Source organism: Saccopteryx leptura, chromosome 8 (assembly GCF_036850995.1).
Source record: "Saccopteryx leptura isolate mSacLep1 chromosome 8, mSacLep1_pri_phased_curated, whole genome shotgun sequence".
Taxonomy (NCBI): Eukaryota; Metazoa; Chordata; class Mammalia; order Chiroptera; family Emballonuridae; genus Saccopteryx; species Saccopteryx leptura.
In genome coordinates, this window is record NC_089510.1 from 64,119,393 (window position 1) to 64,139,900 (window position 20,508).

Consider the following 20,508-nt stretch of genomic DNA (forward strand, 5'->3'; position numbering starts at 1 on the left):
ACTGTGAGAAATAAATATCTGTTGTTTAAGCTACCAAATCTATGGTATTTTGTTATAGCAGCATCTGCTGACTGATATAGGATAGTCAGTTGTTCTTAGCAACATAACCAGGATTCATCCAAGGTAAATTTTACTTTAAACCCTTGAGTTTTTGCCTGACCAGGCAGTGGCATAGTGGATAGAGTGTCAAACTGAGACATGTAGGACCCAGGTTAGAAACCCCAAGGTTGCCAACTTGAGTGCTGGCTCATCTGAATTGAGCACAGGCTCACCAGCTTGAGTGCGTGGTCACTGACTTGAACATAGGATCATAAACATGACCCCATGGTCACTGGCTTGAGCAAGGGGTCTCTTGCTGGGCTGTAGCCTCCTGGTCAAGGCACATATGAGAAAGCAATCAATGAACAACTAAGGTGCTGCAACAAAGAATTGATGCTTCTCATCTCTCTCCCTTCCTGTCTGTCTGTCCCTATCTGTCCCTTTGTCTGTCTCTCTCTCTGTCACACATACACACAACACACACACACAGACACACACACACACACACACACACACACACACACATACAAAACAAAACAAAAAAAACAACAACCTTTAAATTTTCTACTTAACCAAACTAGTATCCATTAGGAAAATAATGAAATCTCTTCAATTAATGAATAAATATTAAAGATATTATATAGGTTCTCAGACTATAAAAGTTACTTATAATTGTCCCTGTCTTTAAGAAGCTAATATGGGAGAGGATAAGTAAATCAAGTATAATGGTATAGAATGATAAATAATAAACTGGAAATTTGCACACAGTGCTATGGAAGTCAGGATCAATGGCTAGCATTTAATGCTTACTTTGTGTGAGTTTTTGCTGTAAGTGTATCATGTAGATTACTTCACTTATGCTCACAGCAGCACTGAGGAAGGCAGTGTCATTATCCCCATTTTATAGGTAAGAAATGAAAGAATTTCAAGGTTAAATAATTTGCCCAAATTCATACAGTCAAATTCTGAAACTGGAATTCAAACTGAGGGAATCTTCCCCCGGAGTCCAGGCTTTTAATTAAACACTTTGCTCTACTGAACAGCATCTAAAATCACTTAGGAAGGCAGGCAAGGCTCTAGATAAAATGTGTAGGCTTTGCAAGATGAGCAGAAGATAGCTGATGCAGAGGACAAAGTGATTACTTTTAGACAGAAGGAACAGCATATGCAAGCATGTACCAGGATGTACATGTGCAGACAAGTATAGCAACATGTACAGAATGACTTGTTAGATGAAACATGTTGGCAAATTAAATAGTATGTAAATTAAAATCAGGAAAATAGAATTACTCTTCAAAGAGGAGGGTAGCAACCACGCCGATTCTGGTTCGTGATTGCTGGAATGGGATCCCAGGCATTGAAAGCTATCCAGATGCAGACCGAGGTTTTGAAACACCAGGACATTTTCAGGAGCTGATCTAGGAATCTGAGTCATGCCTAAAGCTTTCAGCCACCCAAGTGGTCCCTCTGGGAGTTTAGACCAAAAGAATTTTTTGGTGGCACTGGAGGATTTGTGGTTAACCCAACATTTCACACTGGAATGCCGCAGAAGATTTCCAAAGAGTGCTTGTCCCATCCAGCTAATGAGTCCTGACCACCTTCACTTTATCAACAGTTCCTTAATCCAGGAAGGAACCTCTTTTGCTCCCTATTTCCCCAACCAGGATAACCTGGATAACCAGCATAATCTGCCTGTTATTAGCTGTAAGATCTTGCAGAAGTTACTTTTCCTTTCTCAAGTTTATTTTCCACATTTTCAAAATGAAAATAATAATGATATATAACTCACAAGAGTGTTGTAAATTTAAGAAATAGTGCACATATAACACTTAGTAAAATACAAAGCACATAAAATACTCAATTATTGTTGGATACTAATCTGATGATGATAATGACAATGAACTAAATGCTCTAAATCCCCTTTAAACAATTTTGCAACATTTATTGATTTAACAGATAATGAATAGCTGATTGAAGTAAATTACTAAACTAGAGTTCCTCTAACCTATTACAGTTTTAAGATACACAAAATATTTCTATTTCAATGACCAAAAGTTAAAAGAGTAGTCACAAATGCCACATATACAAGACATGTTTCTGTCTGTTTGCATGTTTATTTGTCTGACACAGCTGGGGTATATTTTCATTCCATTGGAGGTTACGTTTGAGTTACTCTGTTCTCAGTATCATAATATCACATAATGGCATGTGACGTTCCCTTTTATAGATGGCTGTTGGGGAAGATCAGATGTAGTTGAAACAAAACCCAACAGGAACCCCATGAGAGTGTCAATGGCAGGAGTCCTGTCACACTCACTTAGCTACTCTGACCTGAGAAGCCAACAGTAAATTCAAATATAAAGCCAACTCAGAAGTCACAAGGGAAAGAGCTTAAGAACTATTGCTCAAAGGAAAGTTGTTGAATTTCAATTGAATTTCTTTTCTCCATGTGGCAAGAGGAAGGCTTTTCTTTAGAAAAGCAGTACCAGGTAACTACTCCAGACATATTCCCCTTTTGTAGTCCAATAAATATTTATTGAGCAATTATTGTATTATACTCCAGGCTCTGGTGGTCTAGTGGGGACCCCAACAAGCCCGTTTCTCCTGTACTTAAATTCTAAGAAGGGATGTAAACTAAATAGAGAGACCTGGGTAAAAGGGAGACCGGGGAAGATCTGCGGGAATAGTATCGACATAAAGTGAAGACCTAGTATAAAGGCCCCAAGATGGGGTTTGTCGTGTTCATAAAGCAGCAAGGCGATCGGTATGACTGAAGCAACAGGAGCGAGGAAGGGGGTGGAGGGAGATTTAAGGTAGAAACCAGATCACATGCTGGAACACCCCAATTTCTTTACAGTCTATGAAAGTTTTTCACTTTAAAGATTATTATTTCCTACTTTACAGATGAAGAAACCAAGCCTCAATAAAGTGGCATGCATCTGGTACTGAGTGACAGCCAAGGCCAGAATCCTGCTCTCTGACCCCCTTCCCAGGCTATGTACGTACCATCCAGCTGCTTCTCCCACGCGTTTTTCCCACACAGCCAGGCCACTGTGCTTTCCTTACCACACGGCCAACAGTAAAAGGTTATTTTAAAAGCTACACAAAAGAAAAGGCCCTGGGCACACCTTCATCCTTTTCTCTTTCCCATAAAACGACTGACTGGCTGCTGAATAGCTCCAGTCCCCACAGCCCACCAGAAGCTAACAAGAGGCCCACCCCCCTGATCGACTCTTCCCTCCTCTGAATTCATTTTAGGGGGTTCACTTGCTCAGAAGCCAAGGAAGCTGGCAAGAGAGCAAGGCCTGATTTTGATGGGGTGGCAGGAATAAGGAAGGAATGAGGGACAAGATACAATAAATGCTCACATCTTGCCACCTCCATTGTCTTAATGGGAAATATGCTACTTACTGTACTGTGCTAGTTACAGCTCATTGAGTGCCGGGGACATAGTCCAGAATCTAGCAAGCTCAAGTAGAGGAGACTTATTCTAAAAATACTCTAGGCCCTGGCCAGTTGGCTCAGTGGTAGAGTGTCGGCCTGGCATGCAAGAGTCCCGGGTTCGATTCCCGGCCAGGGCACACAGGAGAAGCGCCCATCTGCTTCTCCACCCCTCCCCCTCTCCTTCCTCTCTGTCTCTCTCTTCCCCTCCCGCAGCCAAGGCTCCATTGGAGCAAAGATGGCCCGGGCGCTGGGGATGGCTCCTTGGCCTCTGCCCCAGGCACTAGAGTGGCTCTGGTCGCAACAGAGCGACGCCCCAGAGGGGCAGAGCATCACCCCCTGGTGGGCAGAGCTTCACTCCTGGTGGGCGTGCCGGGTGGATCCCGGTTGGGCGCATGCAGGAGTCTGTCTGACTGTCTCTTCCCATTTCCAGCTTCAGAAAAGTACAAAAAAAAAAAAAATTACTCTAAGGAATTCCTCTGAAATCCAAGGACAGGATTTATGGTTAGGCTTTATGAAACCTGGAAAGCCACAAGGAATGAGAGCTACTGTCTTAGGAGTTGTCTCCCTCGTGATTCCTGTGCGTCGCTCTACACGCCTCATCTGTTTCCTTTTGACTGGTGTACTCTTTCTGCTTGCTAACAATTTTTAGGCCTCTTTAATTCCACCTTGTCTCTAATCTATAATCGTTTCCTTTGTCTTTACTATATCCATGGATATTCAGATCTACTCACATAGTTAACTGACCTCTGTAACTCTCCAAGTGCAAATTCTTAAACACGGAACTCTTTTAGTCCAAAGCATTCTTTTTTGGGTCATAGTTCAGCTAACAGACTAACCTCTTTTTGTCTAATCAGCCATAGCCAGGGCTGAAGTTACACAGTAGAAAACAGGAATGGCCAGTGAGATGCATGTTAGTCTATTTCAGAATTGTTTCAGCTATTCTAATTTCTTTGTCTCTCCATCAACATTTTAGAATCATCTTGTCTAAACCTACAAAAATCTCTTGCTGAGATTTTTAAAGAAATTATGTTAAACCTGTATACCGAATTTGGGGAGAATTGACACCTTTACTGCATTGAGTCCTCCAATCTGTGAATATGTTATGTCACACTATTTATTAGATCTTCTTTCATGATCATTTTGTAGCTTTCAGCATGTAAGTCCTGTACATACTTTATTAAATTTACACCTAAGTATTTCTTCTTTCTTTGCATGATTATAAATGTTATTGTATCTTTTTTATTTGTTTTCACTTCTTTAAAGCCAGTTGTATAAAAATACAATTGATTTTTGTATGTCAATCTTGTACCCTGCAACCTTGCTAAACTCACTTTTTCAAGTTCTGGGTATAGATTCCTTAAAATTTTATACAAAGACTATGATTCCATTTACAATTTTATTTCTTCTATCTGGTCTTTATGCATTTTATTGCTTTATTATGCTGGCTAAATAGTCCAGTGTTATGTTGAATAGTGGTTATAAAATGAATGGTTTTGCCTTGTGCCCAATCTTAAAGGGAAAACATTGTCTTTTCTTAATAACATGATAACTATAGGTTTTATGTAGATGATCCTTATCAAATTGAAAACTTATCTTCTATTATTTTTCTGAGAGATTCCAAGTGCTTTCTGCACATTGATTGATCTAATCATGTGATTTTTCTTTTTGAGCTTGTTAATATGATTGAATACCCTAATTAATTTCTAATACCAAAGCAGCTTTTTATCCCTGGAGTAAACCCCAGTTGGTCATGGTATATAATTGTTTTATACATGCTGAAATCTATTTGCTAACATTTTGGTAAGAATTTTACAATTATAACATTAGGGATATTGCTTTGTAGTTTCATGTTTGTGCTGTCTTTGACTGAATTTAGTATCAGGTTAATAATGACTTCATAGAATGAGCTGGGAAATGTTCCCTCCTCTTCTATTTTCTGGAAAAAAGTATGTAAATTAGTGTTCATTCTTCTCTATAGCATTCTCCAGTGAAATCATCTAGGCCTGGAGAATTCTTTTGTGGAGGTTTTAATTACAAATTCAATTTCTTAATTGTTATAGGCCTATTCAAATTATCTACGTCATGTTATATGGGTTGTGGTAGCCTTTGTGTTTTGAGAAATTAGTCTTTTACAACTAAATTGTCAAATATATGTGTATACAGTTGTTAGCTATAATCATTTATTATCTCTTTGTTGTTTGCAGAGTCTATAGTCTGTAAAGATACCATATTTCTTGCTAATACTGGCAGTTTGTGTCTTTCTCTTCTTTTTTAGCAACCTTGCTAAAAGCTTGTCAATTTTATTAAACTTTTTAGAGAACCAGCTTTTTGCTTCATTAATTTTCTGCATTTTTATTTCTTTTTCACTCATTTCTACTCTTATCATTATTTTCTTTATTCTGCTCACTTTGTCTTTGTTTGTTTTTTCTAGTTTCTTGAAGCAAGAGCTTAGATTCTTATTTTAAGACTTTTCCTCGGCCTGACCTGTGGTGGCGCAGTGGATAAAGCGTCGACCTGGAAATGCTGAGGTCACCAGTTCGAAACCCTGGGCTTGCCTGGTCAAGGCACATATGGGAGTTGATGCTTCCAGCTCCTCCCCCCTTCTCTCTCTCTGTCTCTCTCTCCTCTCTGTTTCTCTCGCCCTCTCTCTCTCCTCTCTAAAAAATGAATAAATAAAAATAAAAATAAAAAAATAAAAATAAAAAAATAATAAAAAAAAGACTTTTCCTCAATTGATTTGAGCATTATTTCTTTAGTGTTATAAATTGATCACTCAAGACTGTGCTAGCTGTATCCCAAAATTATAATATGTTGTATTTTTGTTTGATTTTGGTGCAATGTACTTTTTTTTTCCTTCAAAACTCCTTCTTTGACACCTGGGTTATTTAGTAATATGCTGTTTTTTTCTAAGTATTTGGATATTTTCCCTTTATCTTTCTGGTATTAATTTCTTTGTCACTCCCACTGTAGTCAGGGATCATACTCTGTATGATATCAGTTCTTTTCAATTTGGTGAGGATTGTTTTGTGGCTCAGGTTATATTGGATCTTGGTTTATGTTCTGTGGGTACTTGAAAAGAACATGCATGTGCTGTTACAGGTTAAAGTGCTCTATAAATGTTAATTGGGTCCTGTTGAGTTCTTCTAAATCTTTGCTGACTTTCTATTTGTCCTATCAATTATTAACAAAATGATGTTGAAGTTTCCAGCTATAATCATGAATTCATCTATGTCTCATTTCAGTTCTATCAGTTTTTATTTTGCATATTTTTCAGCTCTGTTGTTTGGTGCATACACATTTAGAATAGCTCTCTGTCTTTATGGTGGATTGATCCTTCTATAATTATATAATTCCTTCTCTTTGCCTGGTAATTTTCTTTGCTCAGGAGTCGACATTTTTATTAATTCACATAGCACAGCATCATTTCAGAGGCCACAGCAATTCTTCAACTCTGTCGTTCTTTCTACTAAATAGACCAGTAGAAGCCAAGGTCCCCTCCTCTTCACACCAATCCCTTCTCCTAGACCCACACTACGTTCCCTACAACAGGGCTCCTGGGGACAACCGAGGGACCCCACAGAGTAGAGACAATTTACTGTTTATGAATCAGGCAGCATATTTATTCATAGAGTCTATAATAGTTGTTTGTATAACTGCTGTAGTAGCTTAAATGTGTTGATAGCCTCAATATTAGATTGAAGTCTTATTTGTTTTCTCTACTAAAACACACACTGATAGGCCCCTACATAATCAAGATTAAGTTTAAATTATTGCAAATTATTTCCAGAACCTGCTGCTTTTCTAAAAATGTCACTATCCTATTTGATACCTTTCAGTAAATTAATAAAAAATGTCCATAGTGGTCATGAAGAAAGCATAAAGGCAGCAGTATGCTTTAAATGGTAAATGCATTCTAAAATAATGATGATGATGATGATGATGATGATGATGATGATGATGATACACTGATTTTATTTCCGTGGCATAAATTTTTCTACCACAACTGAACTGAATATATCAATGTGAGGTCACTGGTTGGAAGACATGCATACAGTTGGCTCCCACATGTGGGCAAGCCCACCATAAACCACAACATCATGGGATGAAGGGAGGCCCAACCAAGGCAATGAGGAGTGGCAAGATATTGCAAACCGGGAAAACACACACTGCCTAAAAGCTTTCAAATGGCTTATAGATCTCCAATTTGTGACTTCAGAAAAAAATATGACCTAAGTTCTTTAGCCTGAAATTCAAAATTCTTGACTTTCTGGATGCTTTCTACCTATCCAGCTGGTTTTTAGGCCTCTCACTCTCGATCACTATAATCCAGCCACAAGGAAATGCTTGTGGTTCCCTGAGTCTTTGCTCATTACTTTGCACTTATTTGTTCCTCTACATGGGATGTTCTTTCTAATTTATCTTTTTGGAAATTACTCCTCCTTCTTTAAATCTGTCTATACCCTTTGTCTATCTCCACAACAGTGACGTCTGTGTTCCCACAGAATCATTTTCAGGGCTCTATCTCAGTAGGTATCCTATTTCGTTATGAGTTCATTTACAGTCCTCCTTCCCCACAAGACTGCGAGATCCTTGAAGACAGAAATCTTGTCTTACTTGCTCCCGTATTTTCATCAGTTAGAGTAGAGTCTGACTTATGGAAGGAGCTCAGTACCTGTTTAAATGAATGTACGAATGAGTAAATGTGAATAAATAATAACAATAATAAAATCCAACTCCTTTGTGGCTCATACAACATGGCAAAAATTGTTGTAAGTATATTACATATATAAGTAATTTAATTCTTAAATTAATAACCTTCTTTATATCCCCATTTCATAAACAGTAAAACTGAGGCCCAGAGAATATCAGATATCTATACAACCAAGGTCACATAGCAGGTAAGTGAATGAACTGGGTATTTAACTGCATCAGATTTTTTTTACCTCTTGGCTCTTCCTCACTCCTCCCTAATTGGTAGTAGTCTTGGGAAAACAAACACTTCCAAGTACATTTGTGACTGCAGTAACTAAATGCCCTCACTGTCCTGTAATTCAGGTCACTCAGGGACCATTAGCTATCTGGATGAAGCTGCTGCCACAGGGAATTTATAGAGAAAAGCAATGTGTTTAATTAAGTGGTTGTCGAAAACACCCACCCAGTATAAATGGATTCTGGCAACGAAGGTGCTTTTCTTGCTGTCAGAGTCCTGCCACAGGTCATTAACATCTTGATAGATTTGAGGCACTTTTCAGCCAGAGTGCTTTCACCCAAGGACGGAGAAAATCTCTTTGCACTTTGAGCGGCTTGAAGGTCCAAGGAAAGGGAGGCAGGACCCCATGGATGGAGCCAGCTCATGGCAGGGAAGGGCCTCAAACAGTAGATGACTCTATCAGAATTAAATTCAAGTCCAGTCCATGATAGGTTCTGAGACCTACCGTGTGCCAGACACGGTACCAAGCACTGGGAGGTGGGCATAGATGGTCCTGGACGAAGGTGACTCAGAATCAATGCCGGTCTCACGATATGCACATGAACCTCACTGAGAAGGAGAACGTGAGCACCAAAAAGGGGGAGAAAATTATTCTGGTAGAATGATTATTGGAAGGCTTTATGGACAAAATGTTCCTGAAGGACGAGAAGATCGAGATGAGCAGGAAGAGGAAAAAGGAATATAAAATAGAGCAAACTGGGTGAGTGCAATAATAAGGCCAAGAAATTGTATCAGGAACTTTTAGGGAATAGCAGGCAGTTTAATTGTCAGTCTAGGACATGCAGGGGCGTAAAGATGAAGCGAAGGAGCATGCAGGCAATGAGAACCTACTGAAGTCCTCAGACCATAGCGTGAGACTGGTATGGACAAGTATTTCTCAAATTTAATGCGCATAGGAATCAACAGGGGGTTCTGTGAAAATGCAGATTCAGGCTCAATATGTCTAGGGTGAGTCCCAAGGGTCTGCATTGCTAACTAAGTTCTTAGGTGATGCTAGTCTACTGATTCTAAGACCACACTTGGAGCCACAAGAATCTACAATATGTAAATGAAAGTACATGTAAATGAAGAAACATTATGGAATTGGATAGGAGATATATTTTAGAATATTAACTTAATTTTCATAGTATGTTTATTACTCATGACTAAAAGGATTAGAAATCCCTGATTTCCAGGATTTTTAGATTTTTTATTTTTTAATTATAAGTAACATTATTTTTCATTACAAAAATAGTTCAGCATTTCTTATAACAGAATTAGACCATGACAAGGTAAAGTGTTGATTGGTCTTACCCGTTAGTGACATCCACCATCCCCTATAGGTATCTGACTTTTTAGTTAATTCTAGGAAAATACTGAATAAAGTCAAATGAATAGCAAAAGGCAGAGCATGATCTAAAGAGGAAAAGTTCTCTGAACCTGTCCAATGGATCTCTGACCCTCCTCCCTGCAAATAATAGACAATCAACAAAGGAACCAGACAGCAGCACAAAGGTCATCTAACCTATTAAAACTGTGGTGATCACTGTGTCAGGGCATAAAAAAATCACAAAAGGCAGCAAGAACGGTGCTTGGAGGAAACAGTGAAGCTGGGCGAGAGGTCCCGTGAAGTCAGCCCCGCCTGTGACCCTTTATAAATGGTTGCCCTTAGACAGGCCATTTCATCTCTGGTTTTTTTCATCCATAAAATGAAGCCAATAGTTCCCCCTTGCCTTCTCCTGTGGATCTGTTTGCAGAGCAAGTGTGAGAGCAGCTGTAAAAGTGGTCACAGGCAGTTCTGCTTTGGGGCTCAGTGTACTCCAGAGAGGCCCCCCCATTCCTTGGGATTCAGTCCCTAGCCACCTGTTCTGTCATGTCCCTTTATCTCCTAAGATGCCATACTTTTTTATTTAAACATCTATAGGATGGAACTTTTTTTCTGGGGGATCTTTCTAGATTAAGCAGAGATGTGCTGCCTACTGCCACTCACTCCACCAAGCCCAAGAAACATAGTTCTGAGTCTATCCAACGTGTTTCTGTCAGAGAAACCACACTGTGATTTAGTAAAAAGCACACGTGGAATCTTTGCACAATGCCTAAAGGCCTAAAGGACTATTTTAGCAAAAGTCAGGCCAGCGTGATGCACGGGAGTCCTCCCTCTGCTACTCAAGAGCTGTGTTACTCTTCCGAGCCTTGAGTTCCTCAGGTGTAAACTGCAGGTGACATTTCCTATGTCAGATGATTGCCATGGAGACTGACTTATCAGAAGAGAAGTGCTATAGCAATAGTATTTATTTTTATCATAAAATAGTATTGTTATTTTTATTAAAGAATAATTAGAGAATGCCTTATATATTTTTATTTCTCTTTCTAATCATGGAGGTTTACTCTATCCCACTTGTAAATATTCCTTACTTTGTGCTTCAATTTAAAGAGAATAATATAAACCCTTAAATGTGTGTAGCCATTGACAATTGAAGAAGTAATTGTCCAGTAATAGGTGAATGATTGAGTCACTTAATAAAACTACATGATAATTAAGAATAAAACAAGGAAAAACCTGAGAGATGTACCAGTTAGAGATCATCACAAATATAAGTATTATATTAATATAACAGCAAATAAATGGAATGCATTTATTACAATACTTGGTACAGTTTAAGTGTTTAATAAATGTTATCTACTATATTACAATGATCTTTGGCCAAAATTCATAGGGAAAATCTGCAATAATGTATACTAAAAATGAACAATGGCTGTGGTTTTTTTTTTTCAAGAACAGTGAATTCTAGTGAACTGAAGAACTGATTTAAACAAATTCAGTCATTAAAAAGAAAAAGACAAAATATACTCAAGGTCACCCAGCCGCACTGACAGTAAATGGCAGAGCAATGATGCAAATCCAAGTTCCCAATTCCAGATTCAAGATTCTTTCTAGGACACCAGGATACCTTGTTGACTTCATGTTTATCCTATTGTCTATATGGTTGGTGTAGATAGAATTAAATTTCCTGTATTTATTATACCAAAGTCCTCAGATAGAAACCTCGTGGGTTAGGGAAAGGTAGCGAATGAAACACATTGTAAGTATTTTCCACAGAGATGAAGAGCTAGAGTTACTTGATCCCAGCCACTAGAGCAAGTCTTCTTGTTCATGGATAAGAGGAATGAGCTCCACAGTCCCCAGCACCACTTCACACGAATGTGTATGGAGATAGCCTGTCTCCTCCCGCCTCCTTAACCACCACAGACAGAGACATCTCAAGTATATTCCACTGAGGAGCCACTTCACTGTCATCATATCACACTTTCTGAGACTCCCTAGAGTGTCAAGATGTTCGTGGTTCTGGCTTAATGTATCACTTCTAAAAGGGTACGTGCAATCTCTTTAAAAGTACTTTCTTAGAAGGGCCAGGCAAAACAGTGAAAAAGGAGACAAAATCGAGATAAACACAGTCTTGTCTTTACAGCTGTTGAGGCAAATAAAGTTCCCGGATGAGCTGGGGTGGAGGCCTGCATCCTAATTTGGGGTCTTTGGGGTGTTCTTAATGGTTGCAGCTACCTGGGGCTGAGATAGAGAGGATGGTTGCATCTCTCTGTTTCTCCTTTTGGCCTCTGTTCATCCTCTCCAGGTCCTCTGACCTAATGTCTTCAAACTCATTTTTCTAATTTTACAGAATAATTATCTGTATCAATCTAAAAAAGAGAGAGAGAAAATATTTCCTTTTGCGACAGCATGGATGGATTTGGAGAACGGTATGCTCAGTGAAATCAGCCAGTCAGAGAAAGACAAGTACCATATGATTTCACTCATATGTGAAATATAATGAACAAAATGAACTAATAAGCAAAACAGAGAGACTCACAGAGAGCAGGATGACAGCTATAGGGGGGGTTGGGTAAGTGGGGGTGAAGAGATAGAACAAAAAAGACAAAAATCCTCATGAACACAGACAACAGCAAGGTGATTGGGGGGAGGTGAAAGAGGGGATGGGGGATAACAGTGATGGATGGACACTTGACTTGGGGTAATGGACACACAATATGTTATACAGAGATGTGTTGTAGAATTAGACAGCTAAAACTTGTATAATTCTGTTGACCAGTGTCACCCTAATATATTTAACTTAAAAAAAATAATTAACGAAAAGCAAGCTCACCTAAACTAATTCAGGTAACATTCCTTGAAACCTTTACTGGCTTAATGTTATTTCAGCTTCTATAAAAAGCAACACTACACTGCTCACAAAGATCAGGGGATCAGGGAACGTGCAGTCACTGCGGTACTTTCAGCCTTTTCTATAGTGCATTTTCACCAATGAAATCAAAGCTGATTTTGCATCTCATTTGCATAAATGAACAACTTTCTTTGACTTGTCATTTGCTTTTCTGATGTTCTTGTTTAATAAAACAAAAGTCAAATGCTTCTTTTTTTATCACTTTATATTCATTTTGAAATATCCCCTAATTTTTGTGAGCAGTGTATAAGAAGCAAGCATGTCAGGATTCGTCTGCGTTTTGAAAAATTGTTCATGAAAATAATATCTGGATCCATATGTAAAGCATTCTACTCAACATCTCTTTGCAGGTGCTCTAATGAACATGTTAGGCATGTTTTTCATAAAACTATACTCAACAAGTTCTATAAAAAGCGAATGACAAGATTGCTGGGATCATGAAGCAAAATTGTGTGCACCAAGCTCCCTTTACAATGTTTGGCATATAGTAGTTTCTCACTAAAGTAGAGATTTTTTTACTGTAAACCTAGAACAGTGGCCTAGTCAACACATCATTTCTCCAGACCAAAGCCCAAGAGTTACCCCGGACTCCTTCCTCTTAGACAATTAAACTCAAAGACCCACTAAACCCACTTGTGTCAGTTATTGGTTTCATTGCCTCAGTTCTAAATGCACCTGTAGTATATGCTCTATGATAAACAACACAATTCTCTTAAGCATGTGTCTAAACCGCACACCACGTTATGCTTGCACAGGAGAGAGCGCTAGACCAACGGAGCAGGATGAGGCTTTTGTCATTTCCAGCCTGGGATGGGGATCAGCAAGTGTAGGCATGAGAACAGCCCATGTTTCTGCCCAGCCAAGGGCCCAGAGTACAGCCCCTCTGCACCCTAGCCTCTGCCTGGCATCACCCCTCCTCAGCCACCTGCCAGTCTTCATTCATTTATCAGTGAGAACAGTGATTTTTTGCTGAATTGGATAAAAGGTTTTGAATGCTGGAGGAACAAGCTCCTCAATATATTTTGTGCTATTACAATGTCACAGCCACAGAAATGTCACACTTAAAGTTTAATCTGCACTGTTAACATATTTTCTATTACTTTCTTAAGTTTAGACAATCAAAACAATACATCAAGCTCTGCCGCTGGTATTTGCTGAACTCCATAGTGTAATCATTGTCACCAGGGTTAAGATCACACTGCCAATGTGACATCACTGAATTTCCAGTTGGAAAGAGATGTGCAGTAGCTCACTATCATATAGTATTTACAGCACACAATGTTATAGGCATAAATAACAACAAAATGAAGTAAAATAACCAGAAAGTGAGGAGTTTTGAGTATATTACATTTTTGTTTAAATTTAACTTATTTGCTTAGAAATTTTATATAATTTAATTTTAATAATTACCAACTGATTCACAAAATTCCTGAAATGGTATCATTCACCTCTTATGAGCCAGTATGAATCAATTTTGGCTTGCCGCTGGGTCAGACCCTCTTCATACAAGGTGCAGGGATTACTGAGCTGTTCTGCTGAAATCCTTGGTGATCATGTTACCAGCACAGAAACTCACTGCACCGATTAAGCATCTGACACGGGGTTCTAATTTCTTTCTCCATATAATGTTATGGATTCTGTAGCAGGAAAAAGGGTGCCTCTTTCCCTTATTATATGAATATTTTACTTATCACTGTAAAGACAATGGTATTCTTAATATTTTCCTGGTGGGTGAAGAAAAGGTTACACAGGCACTAGGATTTCAGGGTGGGACAGAGAAGTAACCGTTGTTGGGGTTTCATTTGCAATAAAAACCTTTATAGATAATATAAGATTTGGTGGTAAATGGAGCAATTGTTAAAGTGATAAGGACTTAAGTTTTAACCTGCATTTTTTTATCCTTTTTGGACAGGTGGCCTACTTTCCTATTCTGCATGATTTTCCTGGTTTTGCTGCTCATGTTATTGTACACAAGATAAAATTCAAACTGTATATGTAGACCTCATTCATCCTCTTCCTTAATCTTCCTTTCTACTCTGTCCAGAGTGGGATGCTTAGTAGCCTTATATGGTTGAAGAGAGAGTGTAAGAGACAGAAATTGGAACCAGAGAGTTCAGTTAGGAAGCAAATGCAACAGCCCTTGAGATCAATGATGAGGGCCTGAGCTAAGGTAGTCATAATGATGGCTGGATGAGTGCCTAGCCTGGGAAACAGTTGTAGAAGTCAAGCCTGGTCTTAATATCATCCATGGGGCACTATGAAACTGTACTTTCTAATTGGATATGTCAATCAATTATCTTACTTAACAACCAGAAGACATTCTTCTGCAGATCCATCTTATTCTGTTACAGTGGTGTCAAGGAAAAAGCTAGATTTCCACTTCCCTTCACTGAGCCAGAACTACTCACTCTGTCAAGAGCCAGAAGCCTTGAATTGTCTCTCCAGAAGTCTTGGCTATGTGGCCTCTCAAGTCTTCCACGGCAGTCTCAACGGCCCCCGGCTGAGTGGGAAAAAGAAAGTACATAGTTTAGTGAAGATGGAGTCTTCTTTTGTGTTCATGCTTAGTTACCATATTTCTCCAGCTTCTCCCAAAAGCTAAGTAGGAAAGACAAAGTTCTTGCATTTACTTATTTGTTCTAGGCCCTGCCTGCTACAGAGCTTAGTCTTGAACTCTTGTCGTTATTAAGCTGCTCCCCGTGGTGGCGGGACCAAAGTGACCAGAGTCCTGACTTCCATGATCTTACTCACACTCTCCCATAGAAATGAAGACAGCTGGTGTCAGAGGACCAGTTTTTCTGAACAAACATGTTTTCGGGCGGCTGAAAGCATTTAGCAACCCATCCATTTTTTTAAAATCATGCCTTCCTGTCTTCAAAGCGCACAGAGTAATAAAACACAAAAGAGAACCCTTCTCCCAATAGTCTGACCATAATTTTAGCAGTCTCTAGAAAATAAACATTTTTGTCTTCTGATTTCACTTTCTTCATCCTTCTCCAAGTAAGTGTTCCTACTTATGGACCTACCTCTAGCTTGAAATTAATCCCTGTCCTAATCAGAAATTTGTAGGTCCTCCAGCTCAGTGACTTTTTTTAAACATCAGTACACATCATAATTACCTGAAGTGAGTTTTAAAATCCAGATGTGCGGGCTGTCTGTCCCCAAAGTTTCTGACTCAGTAGGTCTAAAGTGGGCTTGAGAACTGGCATTTCTGTTGAATTCCCAGGAGATGCTGTCAGTGAGGGGCTCTACTAGAAGAACGATTGATCTCTGAACAGTTATTCTCAATTCTGGCTGCACATTAGAATCACCAGAGAAGCTTTAAAAAGTCCTAGCTAGTCTGTGCACCAGGCCAATGAAATCAGATATTCAGTGGATAGGACTCACATATCAGCACATCAGTGTTTTGTAAAGCATCCCAGATGACTCCAATGTGTAGCCAAGGTTGAGAATGACTATAGCTTAGGGCTTATTTAGTCTAAGCCATTTCATTTTATAGGTGTGGAAACAGAAACGAGTGCGGGGAAGTAACTTGTCAAGTTCACTCAGCGAGGAAGTGGCAGATACATGAAACCCAGACCTTCAATTTCTGAGCCTGCAATGCAGTGCTGGCCTCATTCCCAAGTCTGGGCTACTGACAAGTGACTGGCAAACTTTCATATAGTTTTTATATAATAGGGGTTTTATGTTAAACAACTTATTTTTTCTATATATTAACATTCTTAACCTGAGACGTTTCTTTCACAAAAGAAGACACTAGCCTGGCTAGGACCCACTTGAGTAACTTTTCCTACCAGAGGTGGGGCAGCGATGGGATTTTAGTTTGCTTGTCACCTCAGTCTATGATAAAATGCTGTGAAATATTTTAGCCACAGTGTCCATTGGTCAAGAAAACATTTACGTAAGATTCCATACATGAAAAACAGGAACAGAATTGAGTGGCTCCAAATAAGTGGGGGTGAAGGTATAGCTTTACCTTCTTAGCTCCCCCCTTTTTCCAATTTATTACACACAATCCAAGCTAGCCAAGAAAGGGGCAGGGCAGCTCGGAAACAGAGGTGAGTGGCCCAAGTTCATATCCCGGATCTGTCATGAGTGAATTCTGTGACTTATAGACAAGTATTTGACTTTTCTTGGCCTCCATTCCCTTATCTAAATAGTAGACCAAACCAAGCTTTTTGAGCCCAGTAGATGATCAAAGCCTCTTTGACATCTTGAAGAATATATATAGGTCATAGCCCTTAATCCAAGAGAATCTGATTCTGTCATTTTAACAAGTTTCCTGTTGAATCGGATGGTCAGATAGTAGACTGAATGATTTCTGACCCTCTTGTTGTCCCTTGCTGCTAGTTAAAGGGTTGTCAGAAAGCTACATGGCACCTCATGCCTATGAAACTTGTGTGTCATGAAATCAGTAAGTTCTGGGACGTTAATTAAATATTTTTTGAGCTTCCACTGATAGAGGTGGTTGTACCAATGTAACTGGTCCAGTGACCCTACTGGAAGGACTAGACTACCACAGAGGGAAATTTCTGATGATCCTATGACAGTTCTCCCATCACACAACCTCCGCTCCCTGTGACGTAGGCTGACTATCCCAGGCCCATTGGTCAAATTCTCTAAAAAACAATACTCTCTGTGATGACTCATCATGGGTATTTTTCCAGTCTCTTTTCTTATATTCACATAATTTCTGTTACAGCTAATATAATTTTGTGGTGAAACTAATACTTTTCAGAAGAAAAATATCACAGATGGAATTGGACAATAATAAAATAATCCTAAAATAAGTATTTTGTTAAATGCTTTTATGTCAGGCACTAATAATATTTGAAAAATGAATATAATAAAGTGGAATTTTTCAAATCATTACCTGTCTCATTACGGAAAGCAATTAGCAAAATCAATCAAAATAATCTGTTCTTTGGTATACACATTCTAGCTCTGTGAAGTTATACTATAGATATTGTTACATACATGTACCATGACATATATAAAGTGTTTGTGGATAGCCAAGACTTGGAAGCAATCCAAATATCAATATGAGGCTAGTTACATGTATCATGGGATATATCCATACATTGAAATATATTGAATATATTTTAAAATGAGGAAATATTTTAACATGAAAATATTTCAAATAGGAGTGCAGTGGTTACTAAGGGGAGGGAGAAAGAGAGAGGGAGGAGGTAGAGGAGGGGGAGGGACAAATATAAGGTGATGAAGGATAATTTGACTTTGGGTGATGGGTATACAACATAATCAACTGTCCAAATGATGTGGAGATGTTTGCCCAAAATCTATGCACTCTAGTTAACCAATGTCACCTTATTAAATTTAATCATCTAAGTAAAAATAAATAAATAAAACAAAAGATTTCAAATTATATTATTAAGTGAAAGAAAACAATGTTCAGAAGAGAGGATAAATATTGTAGCTTTCATGTAAAAAGGAGGAGAAGGGATAAAAATAAATGTTTGTGCTTGCTTGTTTATACTTAAAGTAACCCTAATTGTCTAAATAAAATAAATAAATAAATAAATAAATAAATAAATAAATAAATAAATAAAGTAACTTTAAAAGAATATAGAGAAATGTTAGCAATTGTTCTCTAAGAGTAGGGAAGGAATTCAATAGGGGGAAACAGTGGATGGAGGTGATGTTTTATTGTATACCTTTTTAAAAGTTAAATAGTAAATAAAGTATGTTCTTTATTGAATGGTTTGGAAGTCTGAAGTTCTGTCAATGCCCTCACTGTCTGTGATGTATTCCTCCAGTAAAGACATTGGTCACACCCTAGTGGAGTAGTTATACGTGGCCTCCAATAAAGCATGTTACTCTCCTCCATTTGTTATTATTGATACTATAATAGATTAACTTCAGCCACTAAGTACTGGAAAGGAAATAAGAGTGTGTGAACACTGACTTGTTTTGAGAACAAGTATAAATCTGAGAATTCTGCTTGCTGTGAGACCCATGTTAAGTCATTTTGTCATGCTATATACGCATCAGTTCATTCATTTGTTAGGTGGATCAGGTAATATGAGTTGTAACAAAGCTGTTGGGAGATGCTAAAAACATCTGGTAACACTGAATAATAAAATACTTTATTATCATTCTTACTGATACTATAAATAGAAGGTAAACAGTTGTACCAGGATTTGGGAATCAAATGGTTACTGTAATGCAACAATTAGCTCTGAGACTCCTTATAGCCCAATAGAAAATAATGAAAAAATAATATGTACTCATCAACTGATTAACAAAAAAGAGCTTATCAAGGCAATATACATATATGTCTAATTTTAAATTTTAACAAAAAAAATCTTTGGGGCCCTGGCCGGTTGGCTCAGTGGTAGAGCGTCGGCCTGGCGTGCAAGGGGTTCTGGGTTCGATTCCTGGCCAGGGCACACAGGAGAGGCACCCATCTGCCTCTCCACCTCTCCCCCTCTCCTTCCTCTCTGTCTCTCTCTTCCCCTCCCGCAGCGAGGCTCCATTGGAGCAAAGATGGCCAGGGTGCTGGGGATGGCTCCTTGGCCTCTGCCCCAGGCGCTAGAGTGGCTCTGGTCATGACAGAGCGACACCCCAGAGGGGCAAATCATCGCCCCCTGGTGGGCGTGCCGGGTGGATCCCGGTCGGGCGGATCCCGGTTGGGCGGATCCCGGTCGGGCGCATGAGGGAGTCTGTCTGACTGTCTCTCCCCGTTTCCAGCTTCAGAAAAATACAAAAAAAAAAAAAATCTTTGGGAGGATTATTATTTTCAAGTCACTATATAGCATAATGGGCAATATCTTCTCTAATAGCCTAACACTGAATATCTTCCATCCAAACAAATCTGAGAAAATTTCAAAGATATGTATGTCTTTGTTTCCTTGCTTTTCCTTGAATTAGACTACCTCAAGGCCAGTTGTTACACAAACACTCATGTCTGCTGCTGATTTCCCCCCATGTACTGGACTCCTTAGCTAGGTAGTGAAAGGAGGGAATAGAAAGGAACGGCTCCTAAGATTGTCAGCCTCTGCTGATGTGGAAACACATTTCAGAACATGCCATGAAAACACTAAGAATTTTCTTTGTTCATTTTGTCTCAAAATTTGCAAAACTGCAAAAACTGACAGGAAGCATTGTTGGAAGCACTGGAACAAGGGAATCTTCCAGAGTTCCAAGTGTTGGCTACAGTTTTTGACTTTGAAGGAGAAAATGGAACACCAAACTGAGAATCATCAAACATTTAACAATCCAGAGCAATAGAAAGGATTGTCTCTTGAAACAGAGGTTATTATTCAAATTTTACTTCAACCAGATCAAGTGGTAAAGCATCCATTATTAGGAGCAACACTGACCACATACAAAGTAAAAGAAGTATGACTGAACACTAAATATTCCAGCTGTCTCTGCAGCTAGCATGCTGGCTAAAAATTATTTCCTACTTACCTCCAGGAATTTTAAAAGCCAGAAGTGAGATTAGGGCATCTGTACAACATGGCTGTAGAGGCCAGCAAACAATGTCAGCAACAGTCAGGTTTTACAGTGACAGTTCTTCAGCTCCCTCGTGTCAATAGGAAGCTCAAAAGTCTTCTTCATGCCCCTTCCCAAACAAACCCCTCCCCAAAGTAAACATTTTCTGACCTCTATACCATAGAGTTGATTTTTCTGTAAATGGAATTGCACAAAATAACAAAACAGAAAGGAAGAAAGAACTGCTTCTAAGTACTCGGGTCCAAAACTGTCTGCCTTGTGGTTGTCATCATTCTAGCACACCCTGATAGGATTGCTCTGTGGAAAATACATAAGGTAAGAAGATCAGCTCCAAATTGTATG

At 38.9% G+C, this 20,508-nt stretch overlaps 1 protein-coding gene across 1 annotated transcript in view; it reads right to left on the reverse strand.

The window, feature by feature from the left end:
• TPRG1 (tumor protein p63 regulated 1) overlaps positions 1-20,508 on the reverse strand; it is a 157,313-nt gene that overhangs the window by 88,994 nt on the left and 47,811 nt on the right. Inside the window, exon 3 of the mRNA XM_066347669.1 lies at positions 15,099-15,190. Coding sequence (XP_066203766.1) covers positions 15,099-15,190 — 92 coding nt within the window. The remainder of the gene's footprint in view (positions 1-15,098; positions 15,191-20,508) is intronic.